Here is a 20,799-nt window from a genome sequence, read left to right as displayed (position 1 = left end):
TCTGGAGTTTTAGAAGTGGCTGCCAAGGGAAGGAATGAAAGGGCTGTGGCCAGCTCCAAGGTGAGAGGCGACATATAGTATGGAAAGTTGGGAGGCCTGTGGAAAAAACTCTGACAGTAAAACCAATTCTGACAATAAAACTGAGAACAGAAAATGCTTAAGCAACAAGGAAGAGCAAGGTAAGTTCCTAGATGGCCTTATAGCCAAGGGATGAGCACGGTAAGGGGATGTAGGCCCAGTTCTTGAAACTGTATAGGATACACACGGATGCTTAAAATAAAGCAAAGTAGGCTCTGGTAATAAGGAACCTGAGAGGAAGACCCCTGCTGGTTGGTCCATACAAGTATCCCTGGTCTGAGGCTAGTTGAACCATAACACCAGTTTTACTGGAAAATCATTGTGTGAATATTCCCCTAATAGTATATATTGTGCATCTTTGTCTCTATACCTTTACAGGTAGGAAGGTAAAATTTAATGTGCAAGGCCAAAAGCCAAAACAATATAACAAAACAACTGCCCAGGCAATAATAAATATAGCAATAAAAGAAAACATAGCAAGGTTAAGAACAGGGTTTTTTTTAATTTCCAGAACCAGGGCATAATGTAGATTACATTAGGGTGAGAATTTAGCAGGAATTGTCTTGGTTGCCAAAGCATACATATATGGTACAGGTGACATAGAGATCCTCATCAGATAAAAGATAAATGATTTTGTCCACCACTGAATGCTGACCTAGCCTAGCTAAAGTGGCTGCAAGAAACTTGGCCCTGAGAATCAAATGAAGGTCACAAGACAGGTCATAATGAGGAAGGTCCTCCAGTTCCAAGGTTCCACTCATTGAGCAATTGGTGTATGCTGATAATTCATAACACAGCAGTTGTCTTTGAAATCTGAGGACTGTAAAGACTTCTCTAAGTTTGTAAAAGGTGATGGTGGACAAATAAGAAGTTCTAAAGTGATCTCATTTTAGCAGTTTAAACCATGAGGAAAATCTAGAGTTAATAATGATACTCCTATCTAAGGTGGCACCTATATTAAATGTCATCCCAAGATTTAAACCCATCCAGAAGAAAGGTCTGGACAGAAACAGGTGTTAGGTAATGGCAGAAATGCCTATGATAACTAGCAACCCAGACAATGTCTTTCTAGAGCTGGATAAAGCATTGCCTAGAATGACTAGAAGGAGACTTCTTCAACCTTGCCCAGTAATTAATTAAGGGCGAATTCCCACTATACCCACTCCCTTAGCACGCGTTTTGAGGGCCACTCTACTAACACTGGGGTTTCATGCAACGCCCTCTCCATGACTTCTGGTGGCAAGCAACCGCTTCTGACTGCTTTCGTTAAGCCCTGTTAATCCGCATTCTGGCAGAACCTGGATGCAAGTGGTTCAGGCCCCGTTATCACAGTTTACGGCTGTTCCGAGGGGAGGAACAAGGTTTGGAACCTGGAGTTGTTCCCCATGCCCCAGAGCATGGCCCGTGCATTTCGCAAGGCAGCCAATCAGATTGATTTGACCCTTACAGTCTACTTCCGAGGGTTGATGGAGGCACGATCACGTTTCACAGGCATGTGCAAATACAAGTAAACGGTCGCTTGGTAAACTCCATTTAACAGTAAAACTTTTCAGAAAATAGCGTTGCTGTTACTGTAAATGACAAGTATTCATAGTGGTTGCACTTCAGCGTCCGCACAGGTTTTTTAATGGGTAAAAAATGGGTAGTGTTTCTGAAGTGGCTAACAAGTCCCACCCAACTGAACACCGACCAATCAGATTAGGGCAATGAAGCGCGATCACATGGCTGTGGGGATTGCAACGATGCCTGCACCCAGGAGTGTCTGCTGTGTGCTCGCTGTGGTGGGGAGGGAGAAACTGCGATGAGGAGAACACGGATTCACAAGGAACAGGTTTGGATCCGCTTGCAATTTCAAGTGGGGATTTGCCCTAAGACAATGTCAACACAGGCTCTAATGGAAGACAGGCCAGTTTTGGCTTGCAGTAGGGCAGCTAGAGTACTCTGAGTCAAGATCAAAATTCTCTAATGGGCCCACTAAGTGGAAAGCATATGACATCATAATCATGTGATGTGAAGATGGGGAATCAGATTTATGACCTCAAGGCCAAGCCAGGGGCAGCAGACTAAGGAAACAAGGGAAAGGACATTCAACCTAAGAGCTAGGAGCTGTACCAGGAGATGTACCATAGTTTGGAATAAGTCGTGTTTTAGAGCCCTGGAAGACCTCACCTCATTGTGTTGCTGACAAAGTGTGGCAAGAGGTTTGGCCCCACACAAACAGCAGGTCCTTCCAGAAGAAGCAATAAAAGGCATTTCTTTATGGGTATGCAACCCTGCAGGTTCTCTGACCTACCTCATGATCCCAATCCATCAGCTGAAGACTAGGTCACTACTTATTTCATTTCTTTTATCATGTGCTACCTTTTGTTGCCTGGCTGATGGTGATGGTGGTGATGATGATGATGATGATGATGGGGGGACATTTTTGTTGTTTTGTGCCATATTCTTTCTTGCCTATTTGTCCATCTGCTTTTCCAGCTGATTCTTTCTTATTTGCCTATTTGTCCATCTGCTTTTCCAGCTGATTCTTTCTTATTTGCCTATTTGTCCATCTGCTTTTCCAGCTGATCCTCTGCTGCCCTTTGTGAAAGCTCCCAAGTCCCAGAGCTATGTTTGTACCAGTAGAAATCCTTGTGTTTATGATAGTTGCCATTTCTTGTGGAGAAAAATATCTGTGCAAGTATTTCTAGACATTAAATAGAATAGCAGTTTCCAAAGATCAGATGAATCTGTATTGTGACTGGTATGTGTTTCAGCAACTAGTGCTAAACCTTATTTCTTACACACCTCAGAGTTTATGGGGCAGCTTCTGGATTTCTGAAAGGAGACTACAGTAAGGAAAATATGCTAGCAATCCAAGGTGTGTGGTATTGCAGTAATACAAAACCCTTTAACCTATTAGGAACATGGGCTCCTCCTTCTACATGGGGGTACTGAAAATGGACATTGGCAGCTGTGTTGGGTGATTTGATAATAATTGCTGCTACCGGTATGTGAATCCATAGGTTACTATCAAAGCTTCTGTTATTCTGATCTACAGGTCTGTTATTAGTCCAGGTAAATGCTTTTGGGAAGGATACAATGGTATTTGCTATTTTATACATTATTCTTTGCACTTCTGAAAATTACCTTTTTGACAAAATTTATATATTAAAAGTAAAGCTATTGCAAATCCCTTAAGGAATATAATTACAACAAATGGACGTCACCAAATGATCTTTGCAATCACATAACATTCTACAATCTCTAGTTGGAAGAAATGGATCAGATATCTCATTCTCTGTCAGAAGCCTAGAAAGAACCCCTTCATGTTTGTTGTGTCAGAGAAAGACACAGCAGTAGGGGAGCAAGGGTCATTATATGCACGAAGAGATATGTTTAACTCATGTTTGTGGCACTTATATCTGGGTAATCGTGCACAAGATCAGGCTGTGTGAGATTTAAGATTATACATCCTTGAATGAAATGTATCAGAGCTTTTATGTACCACATCAGTGGGATTATAGCTCTGTATTTTGGATTTGTTTGAGAAGGGGAAACATAATTAAGGGACCTACAGCAGTGATGAGGATGATGTAGAAGATTAAAGGGAAATGTACTGAAGTGGGTTTGATAAATCACTTTAGGATTTTGAGCTTCTGTCATTGTCCAGTCAGTAAACTTTTTTCATTCCTTCCTAACACTGTCAGGACTCAGAAGCAGTGTGATACTTTAACTGACATTTTAGGCACAGCCAGGATAAAAAGGACAGCAGAAAGGACAGCAATTGTCATTTGTGGGGGTTGGGGGGCTTTATTACTTTCAGCTCAATCTGAACACCACAAATTCCAAAAAGCTAGTTAGGATTCTGTAATACTAGTGAGGAGGGGGGAAATATAACATTCATTACTGTTTACAGACATTGGGTCCCATTGTACTGGATGTCTTTGCTGTGTCCATTTAGAGTATCACAGGCTTGCAAATCACAGGCTTGAAGAAACTGAATGAAAGCCAGTTTGAGGAAAATATATAGAATGGAAGAGCAGCAGAGGACAAGCAAGATGATTAAGGAGTTGGAGCACCATGCCTATAAGGAAAGGCTAAAAAGTCTGGGACTTTTCAGTTAGCTGGGGGGGGGGGGGGGGGGGAAGAGGGATCAATTAAGGAAAGACATGATAAAAGTGTATAACATTATACATTGTGTGGAGAAAATGGATTGAGAGGCTTTTGCTCCCTCTCCCAAAATACTAGAAGTTTAGTGCATCCGACGAAGTTGATGGGCAATAAGTTCAGCACAGATGACATACTTCTTCAGTCAGTGAGTCTTTAAATCATGGAATTCACTGACTAATGACAAATAGGGCCCAAGTCTGAACTATCCCATCAACTCTTCCACCTGCTCAGCTTGCAGCCTGGCTGCAGCCGGGTGAACTTTCCAGCAGCTCCTACAGTGGAGTCGCCTTTTCCTCTCTCACTCCCTCTCTCATTCACTCTCAGTGGGCAGGTGCACTGAGCACCCTTCTGGGAGCTACCTTTGTCTCTCTCTTTACCTCTTTCTGTTTCACTCCCCTTCCATCCCTCTTGGCATGTGGGCATGACAAGGCATCTGCTGGAAGCAATCTTCTCTTTCTCTCTCTTGTTGGAAACCACCACTGCCCAGCCCAGCATAGCTCTTGAGCTTGCCACCGCCACCAGCTTTCTTATGGGGGGGGGGGGGGGGTCAAACTCCTGTTTTTTAAAAATGGATTTTTCTACAGACCCAGGGAATTTCCCAAGTTTGCAGAAAAAACTGTTGGGGAAAGTGTGCGCCCTAACTGCAGATTTAGCAATCCATAGGCAGGGTCACATGTGGCAATTAGATATATAGATATAGATGTGAGAGATTCCCCACCTATATTGTCATTTATTTTCTGCCACTACTCAGAGTATTGGGGGGGGGGGGGAAGAATTTTAAAAATGGCTGTTGAGCCAATGGTGCAATGTCACTTCTGAGGAAAGCTTGGAAGTAACATGGTGCCTTTCTAAGAATCACCAGAAACTCTATTATAAAATCATCAAGTTTTTTGTGGTTCCTAGACCCATAACTTTCAGGTTCCTTATAATGCCTGAGTCAGTCTTTTAGATGTCGTTTGGCTTTTTGTTCACAGAACCTCAGTTTGGCTGCAAACATGGTACAATAATCTGTAGTCAGGTATAACATGCAGACTTCAAAAGATTAGCTTTGCACTATAGAAAGCCTACAGTAAATATGTTGTTTGTACTCATTGACAACAAGAGTAGTGTGTAATTCTCCTTTCTGGTTGTAGACTGAATGAGAGAGGGAGCGAGAGAGGAAAAGATGGCTCCACTGTAGGAGTTGTGAAGGCAAAACACAGTCTCTGTCTAATCTTGGAGACAATGCACTTGGTTTGCATATCCTACTGTCATAATGTAATCCTGAACAGAATTCTAAACTCTTCTAAACTCATTTACTTTGATGGATTTATAAAAAAATATAATTCTGTTTAGGATTACACTATAGCTTTGTCCATGTGTTACAGTTAAAGCATATACATTCTGCATGTACATCTGTTTGTAAGAAAGCGTCAACATGTATTCATTTTACAAATAAAATTGGGAATCAGTTCCAGAATAAATGGATCTGAACCTGCATTTACTGTAGCATGAGAATGGCTCAGTGAATTTATAAAGAAAAATCAAGTGTACACTGTACATAGATAGTACATGCATTCATGGTAACTTGTGGATATGGTTCATGACAGTAAGGAATGCAAACCAAGCGCAGCATCTACACAAGATAAGGACTGCACTGACTTTATCTTTTGACTTCTGTAGACTTAGGTATAACTATTCTTAGGACTGCACTTTCAGTCACTTTCACCATGTCTGCCAAATATAGTCTCTGTAGAGCGTGTTTGGGGTTTTTTTAATGATAATTCCTATCTCTTCTGAGGATGATTTCTGCAATGAAAGTCATTTCCTCCTCTTTCAGTTGATTTCATAGGTGGATTTGATTCTTACGGCTATCAAGGCCCTCAGAAGACATCTCATTTACAGCTACAGCCCATGTACATGTGAGTACTTAATTTTCAAGATATGTTGTGCTATGTCACTTGTTAAGTATGACTTGAATTATCCAGAGTTAATGTTTGAATTCAAGCACATTAAGCTGCTAATTGTTCTGTTCCACACAAAAAAGTGCTGTCACCTATGAAATTTGATTTAATTACCCATTTTTTTAAAGTATGTATCTTAACTTCACTAATGTGAAAGCAAATATAAACTTGACTTAATTTGGAGATTTTTGGATCTCTGGTTGTGCTGGTTTTGATGCAGTTATGGTCCAGCCTCCCTGTACCAGAGCTGTACAATTCTCTTTGGTGTTTATAGGAGATCAGTATGCTTTCACTACTGCTTTCACTGAAGTGGAGGATGAAGCTTCAGCACACGACAGTACCTACGGAGGTCTAGAATTTAGGATGTAGGGGAATAGCCTGAAAGTGAGAACTTATTCCACACATTTATCTGAAAGAAAACTGGGCAGAAATGACTAGATAAATTGATTTGACCATGTAGTCTTCTTATTCCTTAGAAGTCACAATTTATTCGTAGGCTATAAGTAAAAAATGTGGGCTTTGACTGACTCAAAGCAATCATGGTTGCTGCAAATTGCAAGACATCTAGTAGTACTAAAATCCATATATGGTTGGCAGAAGTTCTCAATTTGGCTTTTAATGATTGGATTGTATGTAAGGGAAAGAAGAGAGTACTTTGGCAAAATCCATCACTGTGTGGATTCATCTGTTTTGATGCCAATTTCTTCTTTTAAAATAAGCATCAAAGATTGCCAATTAAGCTATTACAGCAAGAATAGGAGATAGTTGAAGATGAATAACCTAGGCATACAGACATCGAAAATAGATTTTATATTTGACGGAAATGGTGTGGTTACTGATTTTAATGTGGTGGGTGGGAAGGCAGTTGTCATGGAAAGAAATGGGCCCAGGAGGGTGGGGTGGGAAGGCAGTAGTCTTTGGCAGGCTGGCAGGCAGGCAGGCAGGCAGATAGATGATATAGAATTATTTGACATAATGTTATCTTTTCTTACAAACACTAAAGAATAGAACAAATGTAATATGAAAACTTCATCAGTGATGCCTATACAGCATCAGCAAAGGATAATCTTTATTACTGTACTTGTTCTATTGTAACTTGCTCTACGCAGGTGTGCTGTTTCTGGAAACTCCTGCTAGATCCAAAATGCAGCTGCATGGATCCTTACAGGGATACCGTGATGAGCTCATATCCTGCTGCATTGGCTTCCAATGGAGTACCTAATCTCGCTCAAGGTTCTGGTATTAACCTGTAAAGCCCTAAACAGTATCTTTATATCTACAGGCCACCTCTCCAAATACATCCCCCCACCCCAAGAATGCTCAATGAATAATGACTTACTGGTGATCCATGGCCCAAAAATATCCATCTATCCTCAACCAGAGCCAAAGCCTTCTTAGCTCTGGCTCTGGCTTGGTGGAACACTCTGTCAAATGAGACCTGGACCCTGTGGAGTCTACCACAGTTTCACAGGGCCTGCAAAACAAAGCTGTTCCCCAGGCCTATGGTTGAAGTGTCTAAAATGGCTGGGCTTCCTTTCCCCTCTGCCCTTTTTTCTCCTCCCATTCCCTTCTTGATCATCCTTTTTCTTCTCTCATTTTTCTTTTCCTTGCCCTTTCCATATTTTTTCCTTTGTCTTTTGTGTTCTGTTGATTTAATGTTATAAATTTTATTAATTCATTACTCCCTTGAGTTGGTTTTTATTTATCAAATAGAGGTGTGGAGAGGTATATTAAATATCTGATTTTAATGGTAAATTTGTTGTTGTGAGCTGCCCTGAACCCATGGAACATGGAAGGGTGGCCTATAAATCAAATAAATAAATAAAGACAATGGGAATTTGAAAGAAAGAAAGAAAGAAAGAAAGAAAGAAAGAAAGAAAGAAAGAAAGAAAGAAAGAAAGAAAGAAAGAAAGAAAGAAAGAAAGAAAGAAAGAAAGAAAGAAAGAAAGAAAGCCCTATAAAGTTGTCATAAGTCAACTATGACTTGATGGCCAAAAAAACAGAACATTTTCATCCCACCTTTCCTCCAAGGAAACCAGGATGGCATACACTGATCTATCCCTGTTTTATCCTCACAGGGAATATGTTAAGATGAGTGAGATTGTCTAGCCCAAGATTATCTGTTAAATTTATGTTAGAGTAGATATCTAAATCTCCCAGATTCTAGTTTGAAACTTTAACCACTGCATCTCACTGGCATTCTTTTTAGCATGAAATTCTGCAATACTAGCCAAACAAACATAGGAAACTGCCTCCTACTAAGTCAGCCCATTGTTTAATATTGTCTGGCAAGCAGCAGCTCTAAAGGTTTTTCAGAGTGAGAATCATCACTCTTTATAGCTGAGATCTCTTGACTGGAGATGAATGAGAGACCTTTTGGCATTCAGCTAAGTGCTCTACCACAGAGCAGCAGCAGCTCTGAAGGACTTTATATGCAAGATCCTTTTTTTCAGGATCTTCCATGCTGAATGCCATATCATTTGAATTGCCCCTAATATATTTCCACAAATAAGAAAATGTTTAAAATACAGATCTTGTGATGATGCTCAGGTACCAGACTTGTGAAACATGATCCAAAACAGCTTCTTGCTTGTATTTGCCTAAAGAAATCTTTCTTTTCACTTTTGTCAAAATGTTGTACACTCACAAAATGTTATTTCTTCCAGTCTCTGTTTATAGCTCCTAGGCACTTAGAGCAATTCTAATCCCATTTCTTCCTTCATAAACTATACCTTGCCACCAACATATGGAGCCTTCTAGCTGAGATATTATCCAATTCTCTTTATGTCCTCTGCTTCAAGAGTGGCTGATTGTGTTTACGGAGCTTACTAAAACTGACTGGGAAGAAAGCTGAAGCTGTAGGGCAAAAGAAGTCAATATAAATTGTGAAGATTGTAGCTGAACACAAGCAAGCACAGGAGGAACATTAAGAACATTATGGGTTGCTTTTCTTCTTATTGGTTCCTGATCTGTTTCTTACCAACAGGTAGAAGATTTCAGCAGATGCAAGGAAGTAAAATTAATATCTGGTTTGACACTTCTAGTAAGCACCAAAAGTGGGCACTACCCAGTGGTGGGATTCAAATAATTTAATAACTGGTTGTTTACAAGCACCATTTTAACAACCGGTTCTGCCGAAGTGGTTCGAACCTGCTGAATCACACCACTGGCACTACCATATTAAAACTCTTTAGTATTCGAAGTGGGAAAAAGCACATGGCATCATCTTTCTTGGATTTTGCCACTGCAACTTATTAGGAATTTAGAGGGCGGGGGAAGAAAAAAGTGGATGATTGTATGTTTGAAAGCTACCCTGTGAGAGAGAGCAAAAATCCTCCCACCTGTTGTCTGAAGTAGTGCAGTCCCAGGAAGGCTCTATCTAGTCTTGTTTGATTGCATTTATTTTTTATTTTTACTCTAATTTTAACCCATAATTGCTCTCCAAAGTTATTTGAAAAACAGAGAAAAAAGAATACATAAACATTATTTTAAAATGTTTCGCAGGTGTTGGGTTTTTTTAAAATGTATCACTTGTTAATGTGTCTCAATCACATAGTAATAACATAGGGAGGGATGGTTCCAAAGGAAATTAGCATTTTAGTAAAAAGAATGGAAATGTCCAAAAATGAAAACAAAAAGGTACCACTTTGCATAAGATATTGTGCTTCCTCTTTTAAGAATAAGGTACCCAGTGCTGACCATTCGAATTCTCCTAACCAGCTGGGAGAATTGCTGAAGATCAGCACAGACAAAAGAACTATATATGTAGCACCAATCAGTTTTCATACCACCACTTTTCACCTTATGAGGAACACTTTGGCCCCTTCCACACATGCAGAATAATGCACTTTCAGTCCCCTTTCACAATTGTTTGCAAGTAGATTTTGCTATTCCGCACAATTTGCTATTGTTTGCAAGTGGATTTTGCTACTCCTGGATTGAAAGTGCATCATTCTGCATGTGTGGAACGGACCTGAGTTTATCAGGTGGATTAAGAATTAGCCATGGACAAACATCCCCAAGATTGATTATGCCAAATTCACCTTACAATATCACTTGTAAAATACCAGTTTCTAGAGTAATCCCCTCCCCCACTCACTTCTCTATCATCATCCAAGCCCTGCTGATGGAGGCAGTTGCTATGGCTACCACGGATGATGGTCAGGCAGACATAATGACAAGAGAAAGAAATCTGTCTCTCAGTCTTCCTTTCCCAATCTATGCCCCTCAACGCCTCTAGAGTTGAGTACTTCTGAATTCCAAAGAAAGTTACATATGGAGGAAGAATTAGAAGGAGGTCTCAGTTTCCACCCACTCTGAACATTGCCATGGCACTGTTCCAGTTGCTAAGGAGACTGAGGAAACAATGGCTGTTGCCTAACCTTACATTCATGTTTTAAATCAGATTTCTGGAACTCTAAAGCTTAAGAATTTGTTTTTTTGCCGGGGGGAGGAGTATTTCTTCCTTCAAATAAAAAGGGGGATTTGAGAGAATTTTGCACCAGGTGTCATGTACTTCTGAACTCCAAAGAAAATGATCATGTGTCAGTGTATGATAAACTATTAGCTGTACTTGTGCCTAAGAAGTGGTTTGAGGAGAGATAATATTGTTGCCCATTTTCATTCAATTGCACCCTGATGTTTTTGGCTATATTTTAGAAAAATGGAATTGCTAGTAGAAACAGTTACTAAACCTCAGGCGTAATCTTACGGCATTGAATTATTAAAAGTAAATAACAATATTAGAGTGTTCCGATAAGCTTCTGCACTATATGAGTGTTTTCCTAGTTTAGAGGATCTTATAAAAGATAGGGACATTTCTTCACAATAAACATTTTTGTTGAAAAAAAAATAAGCAACAACTATGATGCTTAATGAATTGAAAGAATTGCTCTAGAAGAGCTCACCATTAAAGAAGAATTCAGTGATTTTTGGATGATCAGCCATTTCTAGCACCAAACAGCTGATTTAATTTGTCATGTGGAAGTTGGTGCCATTTGCCATACAGAACCTGTGATCCTCCAACCAGATTAAAAGTCATTAGTATTTACCCTCCATTTCTTTTCCAGTATTTGGCCAGTTATTGTTCATCTTTATTTTCTTCTCTCAAATATGACCTACTTCTATTCCAGTGCTCTGCAGAGGTCGACATCCTAGTAACTTGATACCTTTGTACTTTATTATGTTTATTTATATTTATTTATATGGATTATATTTATTTATTTTAAAAATTAGTATGAGCTCAGAATGGCAACAGTAGAATGCTGTGTTGTTTTTTTGGATTTATATTCCACTGTTTCCATTCATATCTGCCTATTACAGCCCTATGAGTCACAAGAGCAGGAGCATCCCTGGAGCCTAGAGGTTGAGTTGGATCCAAGAGCTTCCACTGCTCAGTGGGAAGAATCTGGAGCAAATATGGACACTCACGTTCTTCCTTTCCTTCCCATTTATCAAATGCTGAGGATGGTCAGTAGCTGGTAGTTAGGCAGAAGCACAGACAGGACAAGGAAGGATCCACATCAGAGCAGGCACCCTCTCCCCCATTCCTCGAGCTCTGCCCAACCTTGACATTACCAAACTTGATGTCATTTCAGGAACAGTTGAAGGACTGCGCTCTGAAGATGAGCATGCAAAAAATTCATGTAAACACCATGCTCAATTGAACATATTGTGGGAGGGAGAAATTCTAAGTGTGCAATTCAACTTTTTTCTCACAAAGAATCATTGCCTTTTTAACTTCTCTCTTTTAGGTCAAAGTGACACGAGTAAAGGGTATGGCTGAGCTGACGGACCTGTCCAAGGACTTATTCCAGCATGGTCTCTATGGATTGCAAAGGATTAAAAAAAAGCCCCAACTTGTTCTGTTTCAGTATGTACAAGACCAGGCATACTTGGAGACCAAGGCATCTCTTTCTAACAAGCCCAGAGAAGTGTACACAAGATTCCTTCTATCTTGGAATCTCCAAATCCACATACAGAAGGTTCGAACTGAGAAGCAGTGGTGCCATCTTCTGGCTGCTATCTACTTTCTTCCCCTTTTCTCCTGTCTCTGTCTCTTGCATTTCGTTCTTTCTGAAGTTCTTTCTGAAGTTCTTTTGTACTCTGTCTGGAGCTGCATCTTCTTTAAAAACACTAAAGATACTGTGATGACCTTGAAACAAGAAGTCAATAGTCAGCAAGTTGTTTACCCTAAAGGCTGGATAGTACATACTTGCCTTAACCCATCCTAAGTTGCACATCAGAGAATTTCAGTGTGGGCTTTCTGAAGCAACTTCCTTTTGGCTTAACATGCTGTTCATTAATTCTAAAAGATTTCTAAGTCTGTGTCAGGTAACAGACTCTGTTTCTACCAGAGTTGACTGTGCAAGAAAACCATCAGAGAGTAAATGTGTTACTATGAAGCTGCCAGAGTAGCCAGGATGCCAACACTTTAAAATAAATATAGAAGAAGTGGAATCTTGGGGGAGTTGAAAAATGCAGGAAAAAGAACTTTTACCCCACTGTTTTTATTTGCTGCACTCTAGGTGCTTTTATAAGTGACTCTATGTCTTTTACTAACGTCAGAGATATCTGCATATTTCTATCAACAGAGGCCAACTAAATATGTATTAACTATGTTTACTCTTTTATAACTAATTCCAATTGAAGATCCTAAATGTGAGCTTTTTTTAAAGAAAAAACTGTATATGACTTCTTGGGTTTTTTTAAGTTGGGGTGGGAATAGTTACATTGGTGATATTTTTGAAGACATTTTGTGGTATTTGGGGGATCTGTTGTGTGTTAGAATATGTATCTTAACTTTCTGTATTATTGTGGCTCACCCCCCCCCCCCGTGCTGTTAATGTAGTTGGCAACAAGATGCCTTTGGGAATTTTACTAGAAGATCAATGTGTTTATGAAATAATCTCTATGCCTAGGAACATCCATTTTGTTCTGAATTTGAGCTATAAATTCAACCACTTCAATGGTTTTTCATTAAGTAGGGGATTATTTTTCTCATTCTTTTTTTTGAGGGGGGAACATGATTAACCTTCATTACTTCATTGAAAACTAACACAGATGCATCGCCAAAAAATAGTTGACAGGCTTAAGTTCTTCTTGGCATGGACAAATTGCCCACCAAATCTTTGTCAAGCAGCTATTTTCTGTGCTTGCCAATGTGTGTGTTCTGTGTGGCCTATATAATGCATCATGATAACTCTCTATGTCCATTCAGTTGGTCCACTTCTCCCCCTCCCCAATTTTGGTGTCTCTGCATGGGTATAATATACACAAAAATAAATCTTGATGACAATAGGGCAGTCATTACAAAAATAAAACATATTTGTGAGATTCCAGCTACAAAAGTAACATAGATACAATTTGAGTAGAAGTTAATGTAATTAACTATAAAATATAATAACATGGATATAACGGCATGGTATGATGGATTGCAGATAGAACATATGAAATCAAAAATTGTTCTGATTTTCAGCATTTGCATTGTTGTATCTGTTGCAGTACCCACATCATCCACTGGTATACCCCCTGTGGATGCTCTATCTTGCTTATTTGTTAGTACACCATTATAGGCCTGAGGTAACTTCTTTCAAACTTGAAATTCACTTACTATTAGTGGATGTAGCCTGGATTATGATGCATGAAGATTGGATCCTTGGCTCTATTTTCACTCCCCCTGTACTTAATATTCCTTTGAGGCTTTTATCCATCATTATTTAAGTGGGAAAACTCTTAAGTAGGAATAACTCTTCAACACAGAGGTTTGGGGATGTGGCCCTCCTATTTTGGTCTATATTTGAACTGTGAAGTTGCTGGATTTGCTCCTTAGTGCCTCACTGACATTCCATCCCCATTTAGGGGAAGAGGCAAAACATTCTAGAAAAGTCAGTAAATGAGTGCAGAGAATAGAGTTTTGATGCCTTGAAATGTGAGCCTTTACATATCTTTCCTCTACTTATCAAGGTGGAGGGAAATGCTTAACTATACAGTTCTGTGGAGGATCCAGTGCTCTTACCTATATAGTATTTTATTCTTCTCAAACACTTAACAAGCCTAATTATTTTAAATAACAAATTGTGTGCATATTTCTATTGTTCATATAATGCTTTACACAGGGGAGTTCCAGCATCTGACTTCACTCATTACATATCACCCAATGGTTGTGAGGCTTATGATTCAATACAGGGATAGCCATCAACATGTCGTCAATTCACATCATGCTCCATATCCTGAGGCATAACCGAGGTATGAAGCATGTATATAATGGACCTTAGTTGGATAAAAATATCTTGGAAGAGAGAAGTATGCTTCAATATTTCCCATGGTTTTTAAAGCCCATACATTCAACAATCAAGGACTCCCATGGAAGGTAAAATAAATTTTGTACGGTCATGTGCAACTACATAAGAATCCAAGCTTAGTCGTATCTATATTGCCTTGGTGTCAACTTTTTACAGGGGTTGAACACAATAACAGTTCTTAGTGCAGTCAGTGAGTCTCAAGCAAAATTTGGGGTTGAAGAGTAGCTGGTAAAAATGGGGAATAGCTACATCTACTGTGCAAAATGGGGAGGAGTTGATCGAGTAGCTTTCTCTTTCATCACTAGCAGAATGTGGGGAAAGGGCTCCCCTCTCTTGAAGGCAGCTTTCCACTAGCAGCACTAGTTTTTACCACAGAGATTTCGTCATGACATAACTTGCTGTTCTGAAACAGAAAGAGATTTCCAGGTGTTATTTTCCTCCCCAATTTTCCCTCCACCACTACTCTGTGGAGTGAGAGTGGGGGACAGAGACATCATTGGGAAGTCCCTCACCATTATGGGATAAGTTGCAATGCTATATAGTAGATATGTATTGAGTTAGTGCTGCCTGAGTTAAGGAGGAGAGATTGATGAAGGATGTGGCAGTCTTCTTCTGGGCACATCCATGAATTCATGATTCTGTTATGAGAGAAAACAGATGGCACACAGGAAGAGGAGAAGGCTGGAATCCATAGCAATCACCCTGAGATTTCTGAGCAAATCTTAAGAATGTTGAGATTCTAAGATGAGTATTGCAAACAGATGATCTGGTAACATTTCAGTGCATGCATACACAATGCCAATATTTAGCCTTCATATTTGATTCCATTGCAGCTAAAATCACAATCACAAAAAGTAATTCAGGACCATTGATTATGATAGTGTATAAATTAGTAGACACATCTGCTATGGAAAGAATTTAGAGCACAGTAATATGAGAGTATCTGAAATACTGTTGAATTATACAGCTGTATCCTCCACAAAATCTAGTGAAGAATGTTATTTTTCTAGACTGGGATTTTTTGTTTTGTTCTGTTATAAATTCAAGTACTCTGAAAGCAAGTGTTAACAATCCAAATGTCTTTTCTTTTCTTATAGTTCATTTATTTATTCTGAATGTATTTTTAACAAATGTGATTTTTTTTGGACTAACTAATGTAATTTGCATTAAAAATAAATTTTAAAAAATATAGCTTTCCAAGCTATTCATGGACTTTCTCCACCACAAGTTTTCTGAATGACAGTTCTCAAAAGATCAAATAAACAAAAGAAAGAATCCTATTACATTTACATGCAGGCAATTCTGAGCTGTGCTCCACATGGATATATCAGCACTGAACAGAAATTGCCAGGTCATGACATCATTTTAACACAGTCATAGGTAACTGGTGTTTTCATTATCTACTGTGACACTAAAAGGCTTCTTTTACAAGGCTGACTGTAATAGACTCTCTATCGTTTAGAATATGTCTTTTTATTTTGTCTTCTCATCAGGGGATTTGGAGGTTTACAATAACCAACAACGCAGTAACTAATCCATGTTATTTTAGTACAGAACAGTACTGTAATTCAGAAGTTTTTTTAAAAAAATCATTTAAGAAAAATCAGTCCAAAAGCTTTTCAAATGTAGGATCCAGTTTTGAACATGTTGCAGTGAGTAGTAAGTTGAGGCAAACTGAAAACTACTGTGCTAAGATATCTGTTCTATAAATTATCTCAAGTTCTGTAGAAAGGTCTGGATTCTAGAAGGAAATGTTGCCACATGACATTCTGGATTTCTTAGCAAACTAGCAGTCAGTCCTGAAAAATGGATTCATTTTCACACATCCGGTACTCCCAATATAATAATATATAACTACATAAAATCTAGATTGTGATGTTCAGAATTCACACTTCTTAGTTCATTGTTAATTACTTAAAGCACCACATGAACAGGCAACAGTAAAAGCTGGCAGTAATGCAGCACATATGATTTCATTGTGTTTGATCACCTTTGAACAACTGATGAAGCAGAAATAAATAGATGTGGAATCTTAAAGACTAACAACATTTTATTCCATCTTAAGCTTTCCTGGGCCCACTTCTTCAGATGCCCTGAGTGGAGGCTGAAAAAAAAACTGAACATGAAGTGAGTCACATGATTCAAACAACATATCCACAAGATCCGTCCCCCACCCCAATGTCTTAGTACATGTTCCACACACCGCAGTCAAAGCCTATATTGATTGTTTGTTAATCTTCCTGGAGTCATAGGATATATTGCCTTGGAAGACACAGTCATTTAAATCTTGCTGCTGCACTGTGAACTAATTGAATTATTTTGATACACCTTCAAGGGCAACCCCACATAGAAAGCATTACAGTAATCTAACCTGAAGGTGACTGGAATGTGGTTGACCCTGACCAGATCAGTCTTCCCAAGGAAAGGAACATCCATCTGTTCCTTTAGATTTAGCAGTATCCCAAGCTCCAAGCCTGTTCCTTCATGGGGAGTACAATCCAATTCAGAGAAGGCCATTCTCAACTCCCACCATCAGCATCAGCCCCAACCAAGAATACCTCAGTCTTATCTTTAGATTACAGATAGTTCTTGGGATTTTGCAACTATCTGTCACAACTCAGTTATAAAAGGGTTAACTGTTTGTATGTAAACAAGTTGCTGAAGTCACTGTTTATGACCTGATCTATGGATTATTGGTCAGTCAGATAGCCATTGCTTACATGTTAGTGAGAACGTACATCTGAAGTTATAAAGTTAACTCTGTTTCTTTGTTTAAGCAGACACGACACCAGAGAGGAGACATGAGAACAATACAGCAGATATGTTCCAAGATGTAACCAAACATACAGGAATGTAGATGTGTAACAGGAAAGAAAGGATTTATCTCCACGTAACCCGCCCTTATAGTTAGTAAACTCATTTATAAAAAGCAACTGAGAATCTGTCTCTTCTGTTCTACTCTGCTAATACTCTGTTCTACTCTGCTATCCAGCAATAATATCAGATGACTGCATACCCTTCCATATAAAACACCTCCATAAAAAACACTCTTCCATATAAAACACCAAAATATAAATGCCAGGAAGAAGAATACTAGAGTTGTTCTTTCCGTGATAATCTAGTTTTCTAGGTACGGGGAATCATTTGTTAGAGAATAGGGTTGCCAACACTTAGGTGGAAGCTGGAGATCTCCTGCCATTACAACTGATCTCCAGGCAGCAGAGATCAGTTCAATTGGAGAAAATGGCCACTTTGGAGGGTAGACTCAGGCATTATATCCCATTGAAGTCCCCTCCCCTCTCCAAATCCCATCCTCCTACCCCCAAAATCTCCAGGTATTGAAACCCAACCTGGAGCTGGTAACCGCATAGGGGGAGCATTCAATTATGTGAGCCACAGACATAGACAAACCAAAGTGTTTGCTACTCAGGCTTAGGGGTCTCAATTTGAAAACTACAAGTTCTAAATGGTAAGAAGCAATCAAACTAATTTGTAATATGAAACAAAATCTATTATTGGAGGAAGCAAAATAAATCATAGGCCAGCCATGAGGCAAACTTTGGGGCAGAAATTTAAGAAATCAAAAAAATTTTACCACCTCATCATCAAGGAATGGATCCCAAGCATTGCTGTATGAACTAGGAAAAGTTTTGCCTACTAAATAAAAGATGCAGGAGGGTGGGAGATGTCAGCTCTACTTCACACCCTTACTCAGGGATGCATTTCCTTCTGTCAATTTTTCAGCAAACTACTACACAGTAAGTTGGGGAAGGAGTTAGGACCAACAGTGCTATATCAGTAAAATAATTGAATCTCATACTGATTTCACAGTTTGTGACTCAGGCTTGGGACTCTGGTACCAATCAGGGACATCAAGGAGTGAGAAGTATAAATAGTTACTTAAGCGGCGCAGTGGCGTAGAGCCAAGGGGGCAGGGGGTGCATGATGCACTGGGCACATGCCAGTGTGAGGGCGTGGCAAGGGCATTCTGGGGCATGGTAAGGGGTGCAGGGTGCACAAAATGCCTCAAGCGCAGTTCCCTGTCACTACGGCCGTTTCCGCATGGAGGCGGAAGGGGTCGGGTCGGCACAATCCACGCCAACCCGACCCCTCTGGGACCATTCGCATGGACGGTCCCAGAAATGGCAGGGACGATGGCGCAGAGCTGCACTGTCGTCAGAGCTACTCACCTGTCCTGTGGCCCTCCGGCACGTCGCCGAGGCCAGGAGACACGCCCCCTGCCCTGCGCAACCGCTCCAGGGTCGCAGGGCAAAGGGGGCGTGTTCCCAGGCCTTGGCGACGCGCCGGAGGGCTGCAGGACAGGTGAGTCGCCCGGTCTGGGGGGGGAGGGAAGGCGCCTGGCAGCGGCTCCAAGCCGGCGTTTCCCAACAACCTTGCTTGCCGATCGGGCGGCGCGAGGGCGGCACGGCTGTGCAGCAGCTGCGCCCCCTGTGCGAATGGCTCCCTGGGGATGGCGTTTTTGCCGTTCCCAGGGTGCCATTAACCGCCCGTGCAGAAAGGGCCTACGGCTCTGAAGCTGCAGCAGAAACAAATAGGCATTCTGAATCCAAGGCATAAGCAATGTTATGCTCACAGTCCAAAGGTTACCTAGGAACAAAAATGTCAGTCTTTGTAAATCATCAATTACATCACATTGGCACAACCTCCCACATGGCACCACAGGTGTAGCCCACAACAGATGACTACATGGATTGCATGATCTAAAAGAGATGGACTTTTAGCACTTCAACATGGAGATTTTAGTATTGTAATGAGGCTTGGAGCAACTTAAGGCCAATGAGAGCTCATCATGGAGTGGGACTTCTCCATTTCCTACCTTCCTGGGGATCATCAGACAAACAAAGTAGAGGACAAAGTGGGAATCCGTAGGAGGAGTGGAAAAAATAACAAAAATCATGCCCCCCCCCCATCTTGAGACAAAGTTGCCCTTAAGTTTTTGAAATTGTGTGGTTGGATACAAGACCATGCTTTACATACTTGATTAGGACATTGGATATTGACCAAGCCTATTCCCATCTTTGACGGTCATGAAAATAATTGTATTTATTGCTTGTCAATAGAATGGCCTGAAGTGTGAATTATTTCCACTGATTGCTAAATTGCAGGCTGTAGCTTAAAAAGGGGAAGTATGATAGGGCTTTGCATGTTTCATCTACCAAACCTGGATATTAACAGTGCAGTCCTCTCTGCAGTCTACTGAAAGTTAAGTAGAAATGTTTCCCAAGTACACAACCAAAATCAGGGGATTAGTCTGAGGTAACTCATCCTTATTTATTTATTTATTTATTTATTTATTTACTTACTTACTTACTTACTTACTTACTTACTTACTTACTTATTTATTTATTGCTGTCAAATCACAGTCAACTTATAGGGACCCCATGGGGTTCTTGAGACAAGAGACTAACAGAGATGACTTAAGATTGCTGGCCTCTGCATACTGATCCTGGTATTTCTTGGTGGTCTCCCATACAAATACTGAGGAGCACCAATCCTGCTTAGCTTGAGGTCTGACAGATATATTGGACAATAATTTCCTTTCTTCATTTATAGCCTACTTTTTGGCTAAAGAAGCTCTCAAGGCTGCTTACATTTTAAAAAGTAAAATACATTAAAAGAATAAGACCTTCCTCAGTTATGGGAGTGACGGTCCAAGCTATTTGGACTAATACCATAAACATTACATAAGATATTGCCCTTTGGTTGACTGCATGTATGAACAAACACTTTAAGAGGAAAAGTTCATTTTATATTGGAAAATTTTTTGTTCTATATAGAAAAAATGCAGGGCAAATACAAAATCTATTAACCTGATATAATTATCAAAAACAACTATGAAATAACTAGAAAAATGCATTTTCTCCTTAAATGTGATCACAATATTAGTCACTGTAAAGCAATTGTACACATATGAATTGTTAGATAACTATACTGCATTTTACACTGATGTGCTTTTACAGTTGATACTCTGAAAGAGCCCATAGAGCAAAAAGTCTGCAAATTGATGCTGTCACCAAAAGATGATAGACTGATTCAATTAACCAATATGTCATTTTAAGAGTGCTTCTGGGAATTACTTACCACAGCCTTATACTGCTTATTCTCTCTTTGGAGGTTTGCATTCTGTCATTTTTCTTCATTATTCTTATTGTTTCTTTCATAAACATTTGGCAAACAGTTTCCTCCCAGTAGACAGGAGTTTTATATGTAAATCAGATCACATTGATTAATTTAGATTTTTTTCAAATAAGATAAAGGCTTTCCATTTTACATTTCTTTCTGAAACAGCAATAGCATTTGTC

The 20,799-nt window shown here is 39.7% G+C and overlaps 1 protein-coding gene across 4 annotated transcripts in view; it reads left to right on the top strand.

The window, feature by feature from the left end:
• The window catches only part of NKAIN2 (sodium/potassium transporting ATPase interacting 2), a 633,537-nt gene extending 621,522 nt beyond the window's left edge, over positions 1-12,015 (top strand). For 3 of the 4 annotated variants that reach the window (XM_048491445.1, XM_048491428.1, XM_048491412.1), the window contains 2 exons: positions 6,050-6,131; positions 11,927-12,015. In XM_048491445.1, the coding sequence (XP_048347402.1) occupies positions 6,050-6,131; positions 11,927-11,936 (92 nt within the window). In that variant the 3' untranslated portion in view covers positions 11,937-12,015. Of the gene's footprint in view, positions 1-6,049; positions 6,136-11,926 lie in introns of those variants that run through there. The other variant, XM_048491419.1, reaches the window with a different exon arrangement.
• The last annotated feature ends 8,784 nt before the right edge of the window (positions 12,016-20,799 follow it).

This window comes from Sphaerodactylus townsendi, linkage group LG01 (assembly GCF_021028975.2).
Source record: "Sphaerodactylus townsendi isolate TG3544 linkage group LG01, MPM_Stown_v2.3, whole genome shotgun sequence".
NCBI lineage: Eukaryota > Metazoa > Chordata > Lepidosauria > Squamata > Sphaerodactylidae > Sphaerodactylus > Sphaerodactylus townsendi.
The sequence above is the reverse complement of the archived record's forward strand: the minus strand, read 5'-3'. Positions and strand labels throughout refer to the sequence as shown.